The 12,047-nt window shown below is 45.6% G+C and overlaps 1 protein-coding gene across 7 annotated transcripts in view; it reads left to right on the top strand.

The window, feature by feature from the left end:
* Positions 1-12,047, top strand: part of Adck1 (aarF domain containing kinase 1) — a 143,528-nt gene that overhangs the window by 70,112 nt on the left and 61,369 nt on the right. For 5 of the 7 annotated variants that reach the window (XM_045154058.1, XM_045154057.1, XM_012950358.2 and 2 more), the window contains one exon: positions 10,742-10,945. The exons of the other annotated variants lie outside the window; for them this stretch is intronic. In XM_045154058.1, the coding sequence (XP_045009993.1) occupies positions 10,742-10,945 (204 nt within the window). The remainder of the gene's footprint in view (positions 1-10,741; positions 10,946-12,047) is intronic. 7 annotated transcript variants of the gene reach the window in all.

The following is a 12,047-nucleotide window of genomic DNA, read 5'->3' as shown; positions in this document are numbered from 1 at the left end:
TCTCTGTGTGAAAGATCCCAGTGTCATTATAAAGCACAGAGACTAATAAAATGAACTTCATACCTGGCACTGGCATCTAAAATGTGTTGCCATAATTCTTTCATTTGTTTATTTATTTATTGCTGAAGAATTTTCAAGTAAATTGTCGAAGTCACAATGTCTCTCTGTAATCTCAGTACGCATTGCTAAACCAGTATATTTTTTTCTGAGGAATCACAATATCATCATGACAGCTAAGGTTTCTTTTTATTTTCTTGGTGCACGTGTGTGTATGTCTGTGTGTGTGTGTGCACGTTCATGGGGGTGAGTGTGGGCCTGTGTGTGGCACGTGTGGAGGTCAGAGGACAACTTCACGTGTTGGTCCGTGCCTTCTACCTCGTTTTGAGGCAGGCTCTTGCGCATTCCTGTGTTAGCCAGACTAGCTGCCACCCTCCAGCTTCTGGGTAATTCTCCTGTTTCTGCCCATCTCGCCGTAGGTGTGCCAGGATTACAGATGCTGTGCTGCGGCATCAAGCTCTATATGGGTCTGGGATCTGAACTCATGCTTATGTGGCAAGTACTTAATCCTCTGACCCATGCCCCTGTACACGTGCTTGGCATCTCCCCAGGTTCCCTGTCTGCTTCTTTTCATATGCCCCTGAGCCTGGTGCCCAGCCTTGCTCTCTTTCCAAGAGTGAGGTCTTATTTTTTTTTCTCTGTATTTTTCAGAGTTTTCTGTTCCTTTTCACCAGCCGCCAAGAGCGCAAGGCTGTAAAGAAATGAAGGAGACCCCTTTTTGTCCCGCATTGAGGCCCATGGCCTGAACAAGCACAGTGGGATGGGAAGGGAAAGGCAGGCTGTCCGCATGTATTACTCTGTTCATGGGCCAACATTTGCTTTTCTTGTCTGTAATTGCCATTCCAGAAATGCCCTCACTCTTCCAGCGGCCCAGCTACTGTTGAGAACAAATTAATTATGCATCTTCTCACTGTGTGTGATTAAGGGGCAGATGGAGAGAAGGGTTCTCTCCAGCTTTTCTGGCAACTAGGTTCCCAAGTGGATGCTTTCCAGACCAAAGAGTGCATGTCCTGGGCTCTTGTGGGCATCTGGGTTTGTCTCTGTGGCGGCAGGCTTATTCACTGGCAGGCGTAGTCACAAGTTGCCAGTACTAATATTATTAATTCCTTAAATTTGCAGCCCGTTTGCTATTTACTGAGGGCTTGTACAGCCACATCAGCTCGTTTGTTGGGATTTCAGCGAGGCTGGAACACTTTCTTTGCTTAACACCTCCCTAGATCATTGTCAGTGCTTTTAATTCCACCATTAGAGAGTAATTCCTTTGGCCTAAAACTCTGTTCTCTGTTCAAATGCAGGTATGTGTCTTTAACAGCTGCTTAGCATGTTTTATTCATTAAGCTTTCTTTGCTACTCACCACTACCCTTCCCAAATTCCCTTTATGCAATGTGCTTTATTTATTTATCATTTAAAAAAATTTTATTAGTCTCCGTGCTTTTTTTTATTTTTTGATTTTTCAAGATAGGGTCTCACTTTAGCCCAGGCTAACCTGGAATTCACTATGGAGTCTCAGGGTAGGCTTGAACTCACAGACATCCTCCTACCTGTGCCTCCCAAGTGCTAGGATTAAAGATATGTGCCACCATGCCCAGCTTTTTTATTTATTTGAGAGAGAGGGAGGGAGAGAATGGGTGTTGCAGGGCCTCCAGCCACTGCAAATGAACTCCAGTCGCATGTGCCCCTTTGTGTGCATATGTGACATTGCTCACTTACGGCACTGCATCTGGCTTATGTGGGACCTGGAGATTTGAACATGAGTTCTTAGGCTTTGCAGGCAAGTGTCCTAACTGCTAAGCAGTCTCTCTAGCTCTGCTTTTTATTTTTTTAAATGGGAAGTTCTTTTTGTTTTTTTTTTTTGAGGTAGGGTCTCACTGTAGCTGAGGCTGACCTGGAATTCACTATGTAGTCTCAGGGTGTCCTTAATCTCATGGCGATCCTCCTATCTCTGCCTCCCAAGTGCTGGGATTAAAGGTGTACACCACCGCACCTGGTGTGAAGTTCATTTTATTTATTTATTTATGAGTGATAGAGGAGAGAGAGAGAGACTGAGAGAGAGAGAGAGAGAGAGAGAGAGAGAGAGAGAGAGAGAGAATGGGCACACCAGGGCTTCCAGCCACTGTAAACGAACTCTAGATGCATGAGCCATTTGTGCATCTGCCTTACGTGGGACCCTGGTTCAAGGCCCAACTCCCCAACACCCACCCACTGGTTTTGAACAAATTTGTTTATATAGGTATCTTCAGTATTTTTGTTTTTAAGATTTATTGAGACTTTTATATTTGTTGGTTTATTTGAAACTTCTTTATTCTTTACTCAAAAAAAATATTTATTTGAGAAGTAGAGACAGAGAGAGCAGGAAGAGGAGTGAGGAGAAAAAGAGAGAGAGAGAATGAATAGGTGTGCCAGGGCCTCTAGCCGCTGCAAACAAATTCCAGACACATGTGTCACCTTGTGCATCTGAGTTATGTGGGTTATGTCTGTCCTGGAAAATTGGACCTTGGTCCTTAGGCTTTGTAGGCAAGTGCCTTAATCACTAAGTCATTTCTTCAGCCTTCAAAATTTTTTTTCTTTAGCCCTCTCATCTCTTTCATGGAGACTCCAAGTACATTTGTATTAGTTTCATTTCTTTAATTTGAACCACAGTTCACTGATTCTGTTTTCATTAAAATGTTTTTTTCCCCTGTGTGCTTCATTTTACATAGTTCTTATTCCTTCTTTCAGTTCACTAATCTTTTTTTCTGCAATGTCTAAACTACCATTAATCCCACCCATGTATTTTCAAAATATCTAATACACTGGCACTGGGGAGATGGCTCAGCAGTTAAGGTGTTTGCCTGCAAAGCCCAGCAGCCTGGGTTCAGTTCCCCAGTATACATGTAAAGCCAGATGTATAAAGTGGTGCAGGCATCTGGAGTTCATTTGCAGTGGCTGGAGACCCTGGTGTTCCCATACTTACACACTCTTTTCTTTCTGTGTGCAAATAAATACAAAGAAATTTATCAAAAAAAATCGAATACACTTCACTTTTCATCTTTAGAAGTAGCTAGAATAGCTCTTTCTCTCTCATATAATCCATATCTGTTATTTTGGTATTTTTTTGTGGGGGGGAGGTGGTTTATTTGCTTTCTTTGAAATAATCTCACCATGTAGCCCAGTCTGGCTTAGAACTCATTTTATAGTGTAGGTTGGTCTTGAACTTGGGATCCTCCTGTTTCCTGAGTGCTGGGATTATAGACCTGTGCCATGAGGCCCACCCTTTATTTTTATTTATATTTACTTATTTGAGAGAGAGAGAAAGAGGTAGAAAACACACATACACACACACACACACACACACACACACACACACACACACACACGTATATATAAAATATGGGTGCACCAGGGCCTCCAGCCACTGCTATCGAACTTCACACACATGCACCACCATGTGCATCTGGTTTATGTGGGTTCTGGGGAATTGAACCTTAGGCTTTGCAGGCAAGTGCCTTCACCACTAAGCCATCTCTCCAGCCTACATTTTTATATTCTTATACATGTTCTTGAGCTTTGTTCTGGGACATTGCTGTTCAGAAATAATTTGTTTCCAAACATGTATGTGTGTATGTATGTGAAGCAAGGTTTCTCTGTGTCCCAGGATAGCCTAGAATTTACTTTGTAGCCTGGGCTGACCTCAAACTCACAACTCTCCTACCTCAGGTTTCTGAGTGCCCAGATTAAAGGTAAAGGTATGAACTGGGGGTGGTGGCATACACTTTTAATCCTAGCACTCAAGAGGCAGAGGTAGGAGAATCACCATGAGCTCAAAGCCACCCTGAGACTACATAGTGAATTCCAGGTCAGCCTGGGCTACAGTGAGACCCTACCTCAAAGAACCAAAAAAAAAAAAAAAAAAAATTAAGGGTATGAGCCACCAACACCATACTCCCTTTATTTATTTTTCCTTTGAGGTACAGTTTCACTCTAGCCCACTCTGACCTAGAACTCATTCTGTAGTCTCAGGCTGGCCTTGAGAGAGAGACACCAGCCTCACAAGTGCTGGGATTAAAGGCGTATGCCATCATAGCAGGCTCTTTTCAATGCTTTTTATTTTATGAAACAGTGTTCAGGATCGCTCTTGCTACTGAGACCAGACCTTTGCAGATTTGATAAATGGTCCCATGAATTGAATTTTGAGATTTTTTTCAGGCTGCCTGATAGGAATGGGCCACATGCGAGTGTTGAACTTGTTAACCCTAATCTTTTGCAGTTCTTTCCTTGGACTTAGGAAATTAAAACAAACAATAATATTTATTCACTGGAGCGAGAAGGGAGGCATGCGAGGTGTACATTTGGCTTTATGTGGGTACTGGGGAATTGAACCTGGGCCAGCAGCCTTTTAAGCAAGTCTTTAACCACTGAGCCCTAGCCCTCAGGTAGTTTTTATATATGCACATGTTGATCAGCCTTTGGCCAAATACTTGTGATGGGCCCTGTGCAGATTTCCAGTGTACATTCAGTCTTTAAAATATTTTTTACTTATTTTCACCGAGAGAGAAAGGAGAGAGGGAGAGAGGGAGAGAAGGAGAGAGAGAGAGAGAGAGAGAGAGAGAGTGTGTGTGTATGGATGTGTCAGGACCTCTTGCCACTGCAAATAAACTCCAGTCACATGCCTTACCACCATGGCACTGGAGAAGATCCCTGAGGGAGGGAACCTAAGGTGTCATATTAGTTAGTTTTTAACTTTATTTGCTTATTTATTTTCAAGGGGGGAGAGAGAGAGGGAGGGGGAAGAGAGAAAGAGAGAAAATGGGCACACCAGGTCCTCTAGCAGCTGCAAACGAACTCCAGACACATGCGCCACTGTGCATCTGGCTTTACGTGGGTCCTGGGGAATCAGACCCCGGTCTTTTTTTTTTTTTCTTTTTTTTTTCTTTTTGATTTTTCGAGGTAGGGTTTCACTCTGGTCCAGGCTGACCTGGAATTAACTCTGTCATCTCAGGGTAGCCTTGAACTCATGGCAATCCTCCTACCTCTGCCTCCCGAGTGCTGGGATTAAAGGCGTGCGCCACCACGCCCGGCAGACCCCGGTCTTTAGGCAAGTGCCTTAACTTCTGAACCCTCTCTCCAGCAATTCTTATTGGCAACCATGTATACCATGATCATAATTCCCTCCCACCACCTTCCTCATCCCCCTCCCCTGAATTCCTTCTTTTTAACTAGTCTCCTTTCTATTTTGATATCCTTTTTTCACCCTTCTATTATGCAGGTCTTGTGTAGGTTTAACCAGGTTTTTAAGTTTTCCATATCATCTGATATTTTGAAGTCTTGGTTCCTCGCAGGCATTGGGACTTTCCTGCTAGGGTTAACTAACTCCTAGGGAGTCAGCCGCTCTCCTGGCAGCATGCCTTTGATATGCAAACCAATCAATCCATTGAGAGCCCTTTCTCCCCAACCACCTTCCCTATTCAGTCAGCTCTTACTGTCTGGGCCCCATTTCCTTAGCCCTGAATGTCCCAAGGCCAGCTCCCAAATAACTAGTGGGTAGCTCCTGTTCCTCAGAGTCTGAGAAATTATTGAAATCTTGATGCCGTGGCTGGTACTTCTAGGGATTTGTGACTTGATTTCTTTCTTCATGACATTCTTTTCTGTGTACGCATCCTACTGTGCCTCAGGCTCCCGGCTAAGAATTGCACATGTGTGATCTCACCCCTCTTAGTCTCCAGCAACCCTATGAGATAGGCTCTATCATTACCTTCCTTCTGTGGACGAGAAGACAGAGGAGCAAGGTTCTGTAGCTTGCCCATGTGTCGTCGTCTTCATCTTTATTGGTGTGTGGTAATTGTACCATGTTAATGAGTTTCATTATGGTATTTCCAAACATGCACACATGCACTTTACCATGTTCAAGAATTAATCAAAGGTCTGTTTGAGGTTTATGATTGTTTCTTTCTCCCACTCCTTCCCAGGTTTGTGTGGGGCACTTATGTGAACCTGATTATCCCCTGTCTCATGATGTCCCCACGCCCTACCAGAAATATTGCCCAGCTTCCTTGGTGGCCTGTGTGGATTCAGTCTGGTATTGGTTCCTTTCTGCCAAGTTTGGGGCCCTGCGGCCTCTGCTCACAGGGGTTCAGACATTTGAAGAGAATGGTCCTGCTTGGGCCTTTGCTCTGTCTGGCCAAATCAACAAATAATCAGCAGGGAGTCAGTCTTTCAGCTCTTCATTGCTCCCCTCCCAAGCCACAAACCAAGCTGTCTAGTGACAATGCTTTATTTATTTATTAATTAAAATATTTTTATCTGTTTAAGAGAGAGAAAGAAAGAAAGGCAAGTAGAGAATGGGCATGCCAGGGCCTCTAAAGCCACTGCAAATGAACTTCAGACACATGCACCACTTTGTGCAATTGGCTTTACCTGGAGAATCAAACCTGGTCCTTAGGCTTCGCAGGCAAGCACCTTAACCACTAGGCCATTTCTACAGCCCTATATATATTTAAAATATTTTATTTATTTATTTTTTTGGGAGGGAGAGAGAATGGGGGGGGGCTGCCAGGGGTTCCAGCCATTGCAAATGAACTTTAAGCAGATGCACCTGTGCATCTGGCTTATGTGGGCTTTGGGGAACTGAACCTGGGTCCTTAGGCTTTGCAGGCAAGTGCCTTAAATACTAAGTCATTTCTCCAGCCTGAAAATGCTTTTTTTTTTTTTTTTTTTTTTTTTCCTGAGGTAGGGTCTCGCTCTAGCCCAGGCTGACCTAGAATTCACTATGTACTCTCAGGGTAGCCTCAAACTCACGGCAGTTCTCCTACCTTTTCCTCCTGAGTGCTGGGATTAAAGTTGTGCATCACCATGCCTGGCTAACAATGCTTCTATTTAATATGAGGCAGATTAAAATTCATCAGAGCAAGATTGTTGGTAATGAGGTGATGGTAAGGCAGGTTATCAAACTGGGAGTGAAAAGGAAGTTGGAGTCTGGGCAGGGAGACCGCATGGCTGGTCCCATGATGGTTTGATGGGAATGGGAGGCAGGTGCGGGAGTTCTCAGTGAGGAGGTGCTGCAGAGGCACACCCAGCCAACCAGTGAACCAGGCAATGGGTACAGGCATCACGGATAACAGTGGAGCTACGAAGATCTTTGAGAAGAACCCGAAGTGATCTTGGGAGATGCTAGAGTGTATAGGAAGTGAAAAGTTAACTGGGAAAGGGTCTCCATAATGCGGCTTCCATGAGGTCTTCATCTATGAGGAGGTGGGCCTTTGTGATGAGACATTTGTTTTGGGGTCACCCACACTCCTGTAGGTTACCCCTCACCTGTACTTTATAAATACCCTCAATAAATTCACTGGCTTATCAAGTTGGGCTTTGCTGGAATTGTATGTTGGTATCCTGTCAGGGGTAAGTAGATGTTTGCTTGTGTCTCCCCAGGAAAAGTTAGCACAACAAGGTCCTGTCTGTCACGCAGGGAGGCACGGCAGCAGGAGCTTAGGGAGCTGGCCATACCTCCGCAGTCCATGCCGAGAGATGGATGCTGGTGCTCAGCTTACATTTTTCATTAAAAATTTTTTTTTTTTTGGTTTTTCGAGGTAGGGTCTCCCTCCAGCCTAGGCTGACCTGGAATTCACTATGGAGTCTCAGGGCGGCCTTGTGGCAATCCTCCTGCCTCTGCCTCCTGAGGGCTGGGATTAAAGGTGTGTGTAACCACGCTTGGCTCATTTTCCTTTTTATTCAGTCCAGGATCTAAATGTGCTGCCCACATTGAGGGTGTTGTGAGCCCACCCCCCCTTAATCTACAAAATTCCTCACCAACATGCCCATCTCCTACATGACTAAGATCCTATCAAGTTGATAACATTAACCATTGCAGGGGTCCTGTCTGTCACTGATTAAAGTTGCAGATGAGAGGAAATCCAGTGCTAACTGCTTCCTTTTCGAAGGGCTGGGCCGAATACTCTCTGAGGGCTGAATCCATGTAGATCTGAATCCAGCCTAAAGAACACAGTGCAGGGCTGGAGAGCAGTTAAGGCATATGCCTGCAAAGCCAAAGGATCCTGGTTAGATTCTCCAGGACCCAAGTAAGCCAGATGCATAAGGGGGCGCACGTGTCTGGAGTTCGTTTGCAGTGGCTGGAGGCCCTGCCGTGCCCATTCTCTCCCTCTCTCACACTCTCTGCCTCTTTCTCTTTCAAATAAATTAAAAAAATTTATTATAAAAAAGAACACAGTGCAGCAGATCTGTTGGCCTCTCCCCCCCACAGACACGCACAATAGATGCACATGCACAAAGAATTGCACACATGTATACAAAACAACAAACATGTACATACAGACACAGTGTAGTAGCATAACCGTGCACACTCAGCAACATGTATGCACACAGCAACAACACACATACACAGCGGCACAGCAGCCAATGCACGTGTACTCAGCAACTGCTGAACACACAGCAACACACACGCCAATCCCCTTAGCCACAGACACGCGCACGCTGTTCACATTGTTCTCTTCAACTGAAGTAGCTCTCACCTTTAATCTTCATCTGTTCACATTTGATTTCAGGGGTCAGCTCTGTGTCATCAGGTTCTAGTTACACTAGTAATTTGAACAGGGCAAACTTAATGTAAAGAATTATTAATTGAAAGGGATCAAAGGACATCCTAGTGGCTTAGAAGTAGAAACACAAAAATCAGCTCCCCATCTGGGGTGGGAGTGGGGGAATGAACCAGTGTGGCTCTGAGGGCTTAGCAGAGCTCTTCCCACCACTAGGCTAGAAGTCAGCCCTGATGGGATGGACAGGGCTGCCCTGGAAGGCTGGTAGTATAGAGATGTGTTAGCCCATGACTGGAAGCACAGTTCACCACTGTCAGAGGAACTTGTTGGGGACAGGCTGCCGTGAGATAGAGGAACCCATTCAAAGGTATGGGATCAAGCTAATCTATAGGTGCAGGCTACTGGGTGGTCAGTACATTCGATGGTGGGGTGGTGTAGGCCCACAGCTGGTCTGTGAGGATCCTGGAGTGGGCACTGCCAGTCTGTTTGCTACATGCTGGAACCAGCAAGGGAGAGCCTTGCTTCTGCTCTGGCTTCAGTGTCCACTCAAGCCTTCTGTTGATGAAACCTGATACAGCCAGGTGTGGTGGCGCATACCTTTAATCCCAGCACTTGGGAGGCAGAGATAGGAGGATCTCCATGAGCTTGAGGCCACCCTGAGAATACATAGTGAATCCCAGGTCAGCCTGAGCTAGAGTGAGACCTTACCTCAAAAAAACCAAATACCTCAAAAAAACCAAAAATAAAAAATCCAAAAAACCACCCCCCCAAACCTGATATATATAGCCATGTGACAAAGGAGCAATAACTTAGGGTCTAACTTCAAGATCAGAGAAGCGGTGGCCCTCCAGCTGAGATTGAGTGTGGTGGTTTTGATTTACCAGTATTTTTCAACTGTACAATGATACAAAGTAAAATGCATTCAGTAGAAGCTATACTAGGGAGTTTTTATTCTCCTGTGTTAGTGATATGCTCTGTCATTCTCCCTCCTGATATTGCCTGTGGCCTTGAGCCTCCACCCCAGTCAGCTACATTATCGCTAGAGTAATAGAGTAATGGCCAGTCCTACATGGTCACAGTATTGCTGAGCTCTTATGCTTTGTAGGTCAGGTGTATTAAATGCCATATATATATACACACACATATATATATGTATATGTATATATATGTACATATATATACTTAAAATACATTCTTTTAAAATATTTTATTTATATTTATTTATTTGAGAGAGAGAGAATAGAAACAGGATTAGGTCCCTGCAGCGCTCTGGGACTCCATATCTCCTGTGTTGTGTACATGCCCTTTCTGCCTCAGAGGCTGTAGCTCCTGGAACGCAGGATCCTCCCAGTCCCAAGCCGCTCAGCTGGCCTTGGAGTGGTGGCTAGGGACACATCACCTGGTCGCAGGAGGTGCCGCTTCCCACCTCTGGTAGGACAGGGTAACATCAGTATGTCAGTGGAGGGCCTCCATTGTAGACAGCCTGCCCAGCTGCCTACTCCATATGCCTGTGGACCCTTCCCCCACTATTACTCCTCCAATAAGTAGCAGTCCTCAGGACCATAGGCTACAGGAATACAGTCCTCCCTTTTACGTGGTGTCCAACCTTGCCTTGGACATTTACCTGCCCTTTTCTAAGCAAGACAGTGAGTTTCTTATCTTTGTGGTCCCCATACCTTCCTCCCTGAGCTGTCTTGAGTATTAGAAGATCTCATGTATATGAGCAGGTTTTGTCAATGGGAGGTTTCTAAAGATGCATGAAACATTATTGTTAGGTCTAAGGATGGGTGTCAAGCACATTAACTCACCATACTCTTGAACAAGTAGTTAGTAGAGCAGACTTGGTAGCCATGCATACTCATTTCTAGGGAGTGAGATCCAGCCAGGTAAGCTTTGATGGAGGGGAGTCAGCCTGGAAACATCAGGCTGTGTGGAGAGGCTGGCCTTGGTGTGAGATTGGAATTGACTGCCCTGGGGAGCAGGAGCGTGAAGGGAGACATTGCGGAAAGGAAGAAGGGAGGTATATACACATGCGTGTGCATGTTTGTTTGCCTGCCCTGGGGGGGTAAATGAAGGTGTGTGAACAGAGGGGCAGGAAAAGGAACATTATTGAGGGAACAGGAGGAGTCACTTCTCTGGCCTGGCCTGTCTCCTGCAGGTGCACCTCCGCTCTGCCAGGCGTCTCTGTGAGCTCTGCTGTGCCAACCGGGGCACCTTCATCAAGGTGGGCCAGCACCTGGGGGCTCTGGACTATCTGCTGCCAGAGGAGTATACCAGCACGCTGAAGGTGCTTCACAGCCAGGCCCCCCAGAGCAGCATGCAGGAAGTCCGCCAGGTCATCCGCGAGGACCTGGGAAAGGAGGTACCTGGGAAGGGAGGTTCCACCTCTGTGGGCAGGGGGTGGGCCCTGAACCACAGGTGTGCTTTAAAAAAGGCCCTGGCACAGTTCCTGCTACGTGGGCCCAGGGTATTGGGGCTCACCACTGATAGAGAACCCAGTGCCACAGCAGCGCTGAATCAGAGGCTAAAAAGAGCCTTGGCGGCCACCAGCAGTGCACGAGTTAAAATATGAAACGTCTGTATTCATCTGTGCTGCCCGGTTCCTTTGATTGGGCCTAATACTGGCTGTCAGTTCCTTTTTAAATATAATTTTATTAATTTGTTTATTATGATAGGGAGAGAGGGAGGGAGGAAGAGAATGGGCCACTTAAGGTGTCTCATTCTGTTTTTACTCTTTCTACCTGTAAGAAGTCATTCTTTGAGTGTGAAAACTGGTTTTCTTAAACCTCAATTTCTCATCTTCATTCTGTACCTGGAGTGACAGAGAAAGGAGCAAAGGGCCCTTCTGTCACGTTCCTTTGCACTCACGTTGGTGGCCTACAGGCTCTGATCACCTTGTTCTTGGGGACAGGGAGGAATTATAATAGCCATCTATAGGTCACTGAGGAGGCCATCAAGCCCAGCCTAGAAATTATGTGCTTTGTTTTGAAGACCCTTCAGAGATTTTGACCACACCCTTATTCCCCTTGTCTACTGCTGTGTTTTGAATCCCTTCTTAAGCAGTCCTGTGGGTCTTCTAGAGTTTTCTGAGCAACATAATCTTAAAAGCCAGTCTTCAGCAGCTGATGCCTTTCCTGAGGTTAGTTGATAACTGTTGATGTCTCTGTCTTTCCCTTAGCATCAATGTAGCAGTATTTTCAAGGTATACCCTGTTTGGTCCCCACATTCTACCTGTTTCATGACTCGCTTGGCACGGGAGGGGCCTAGTGACCAGAGTTTAGGCTCTGAAGCCAGGGCCTTGGTCCGAGCACACAGTATGTACTCTTGGCACATCTCATTCTCTTTATCTGTAAACTGGGGCCGACCTTAGTGCCTGCCTCATAGGGTTGGTGTGCTGATGAGCTGCGTATTAGTTACTTTTCTTACTACTGTGACAAACTGCCCGGCTAAAGCAACTTAAGGAA

This window comes from Jaculus jaculus, chromosome 7 (assembly GCF_020740685.1).
Source record: "Jaculus jaculus isolate mJacJac1 chromosome 7, mJacJac1.mat.Y.cur, whole genome shotgun sequence".
Taxonomy (NCBI): domain Eukaryota; kingdom Metazoa; phylum Chordata; class Mammalia; order Rodentia; family Dipodidae; genus Jaculus; species Jaculus jaculus.
The sequence above is the reverse complement of the archived record's forward strand: the minus strand, read 5'-3'. Positions and strand labels throughout refer to the sequence as shown.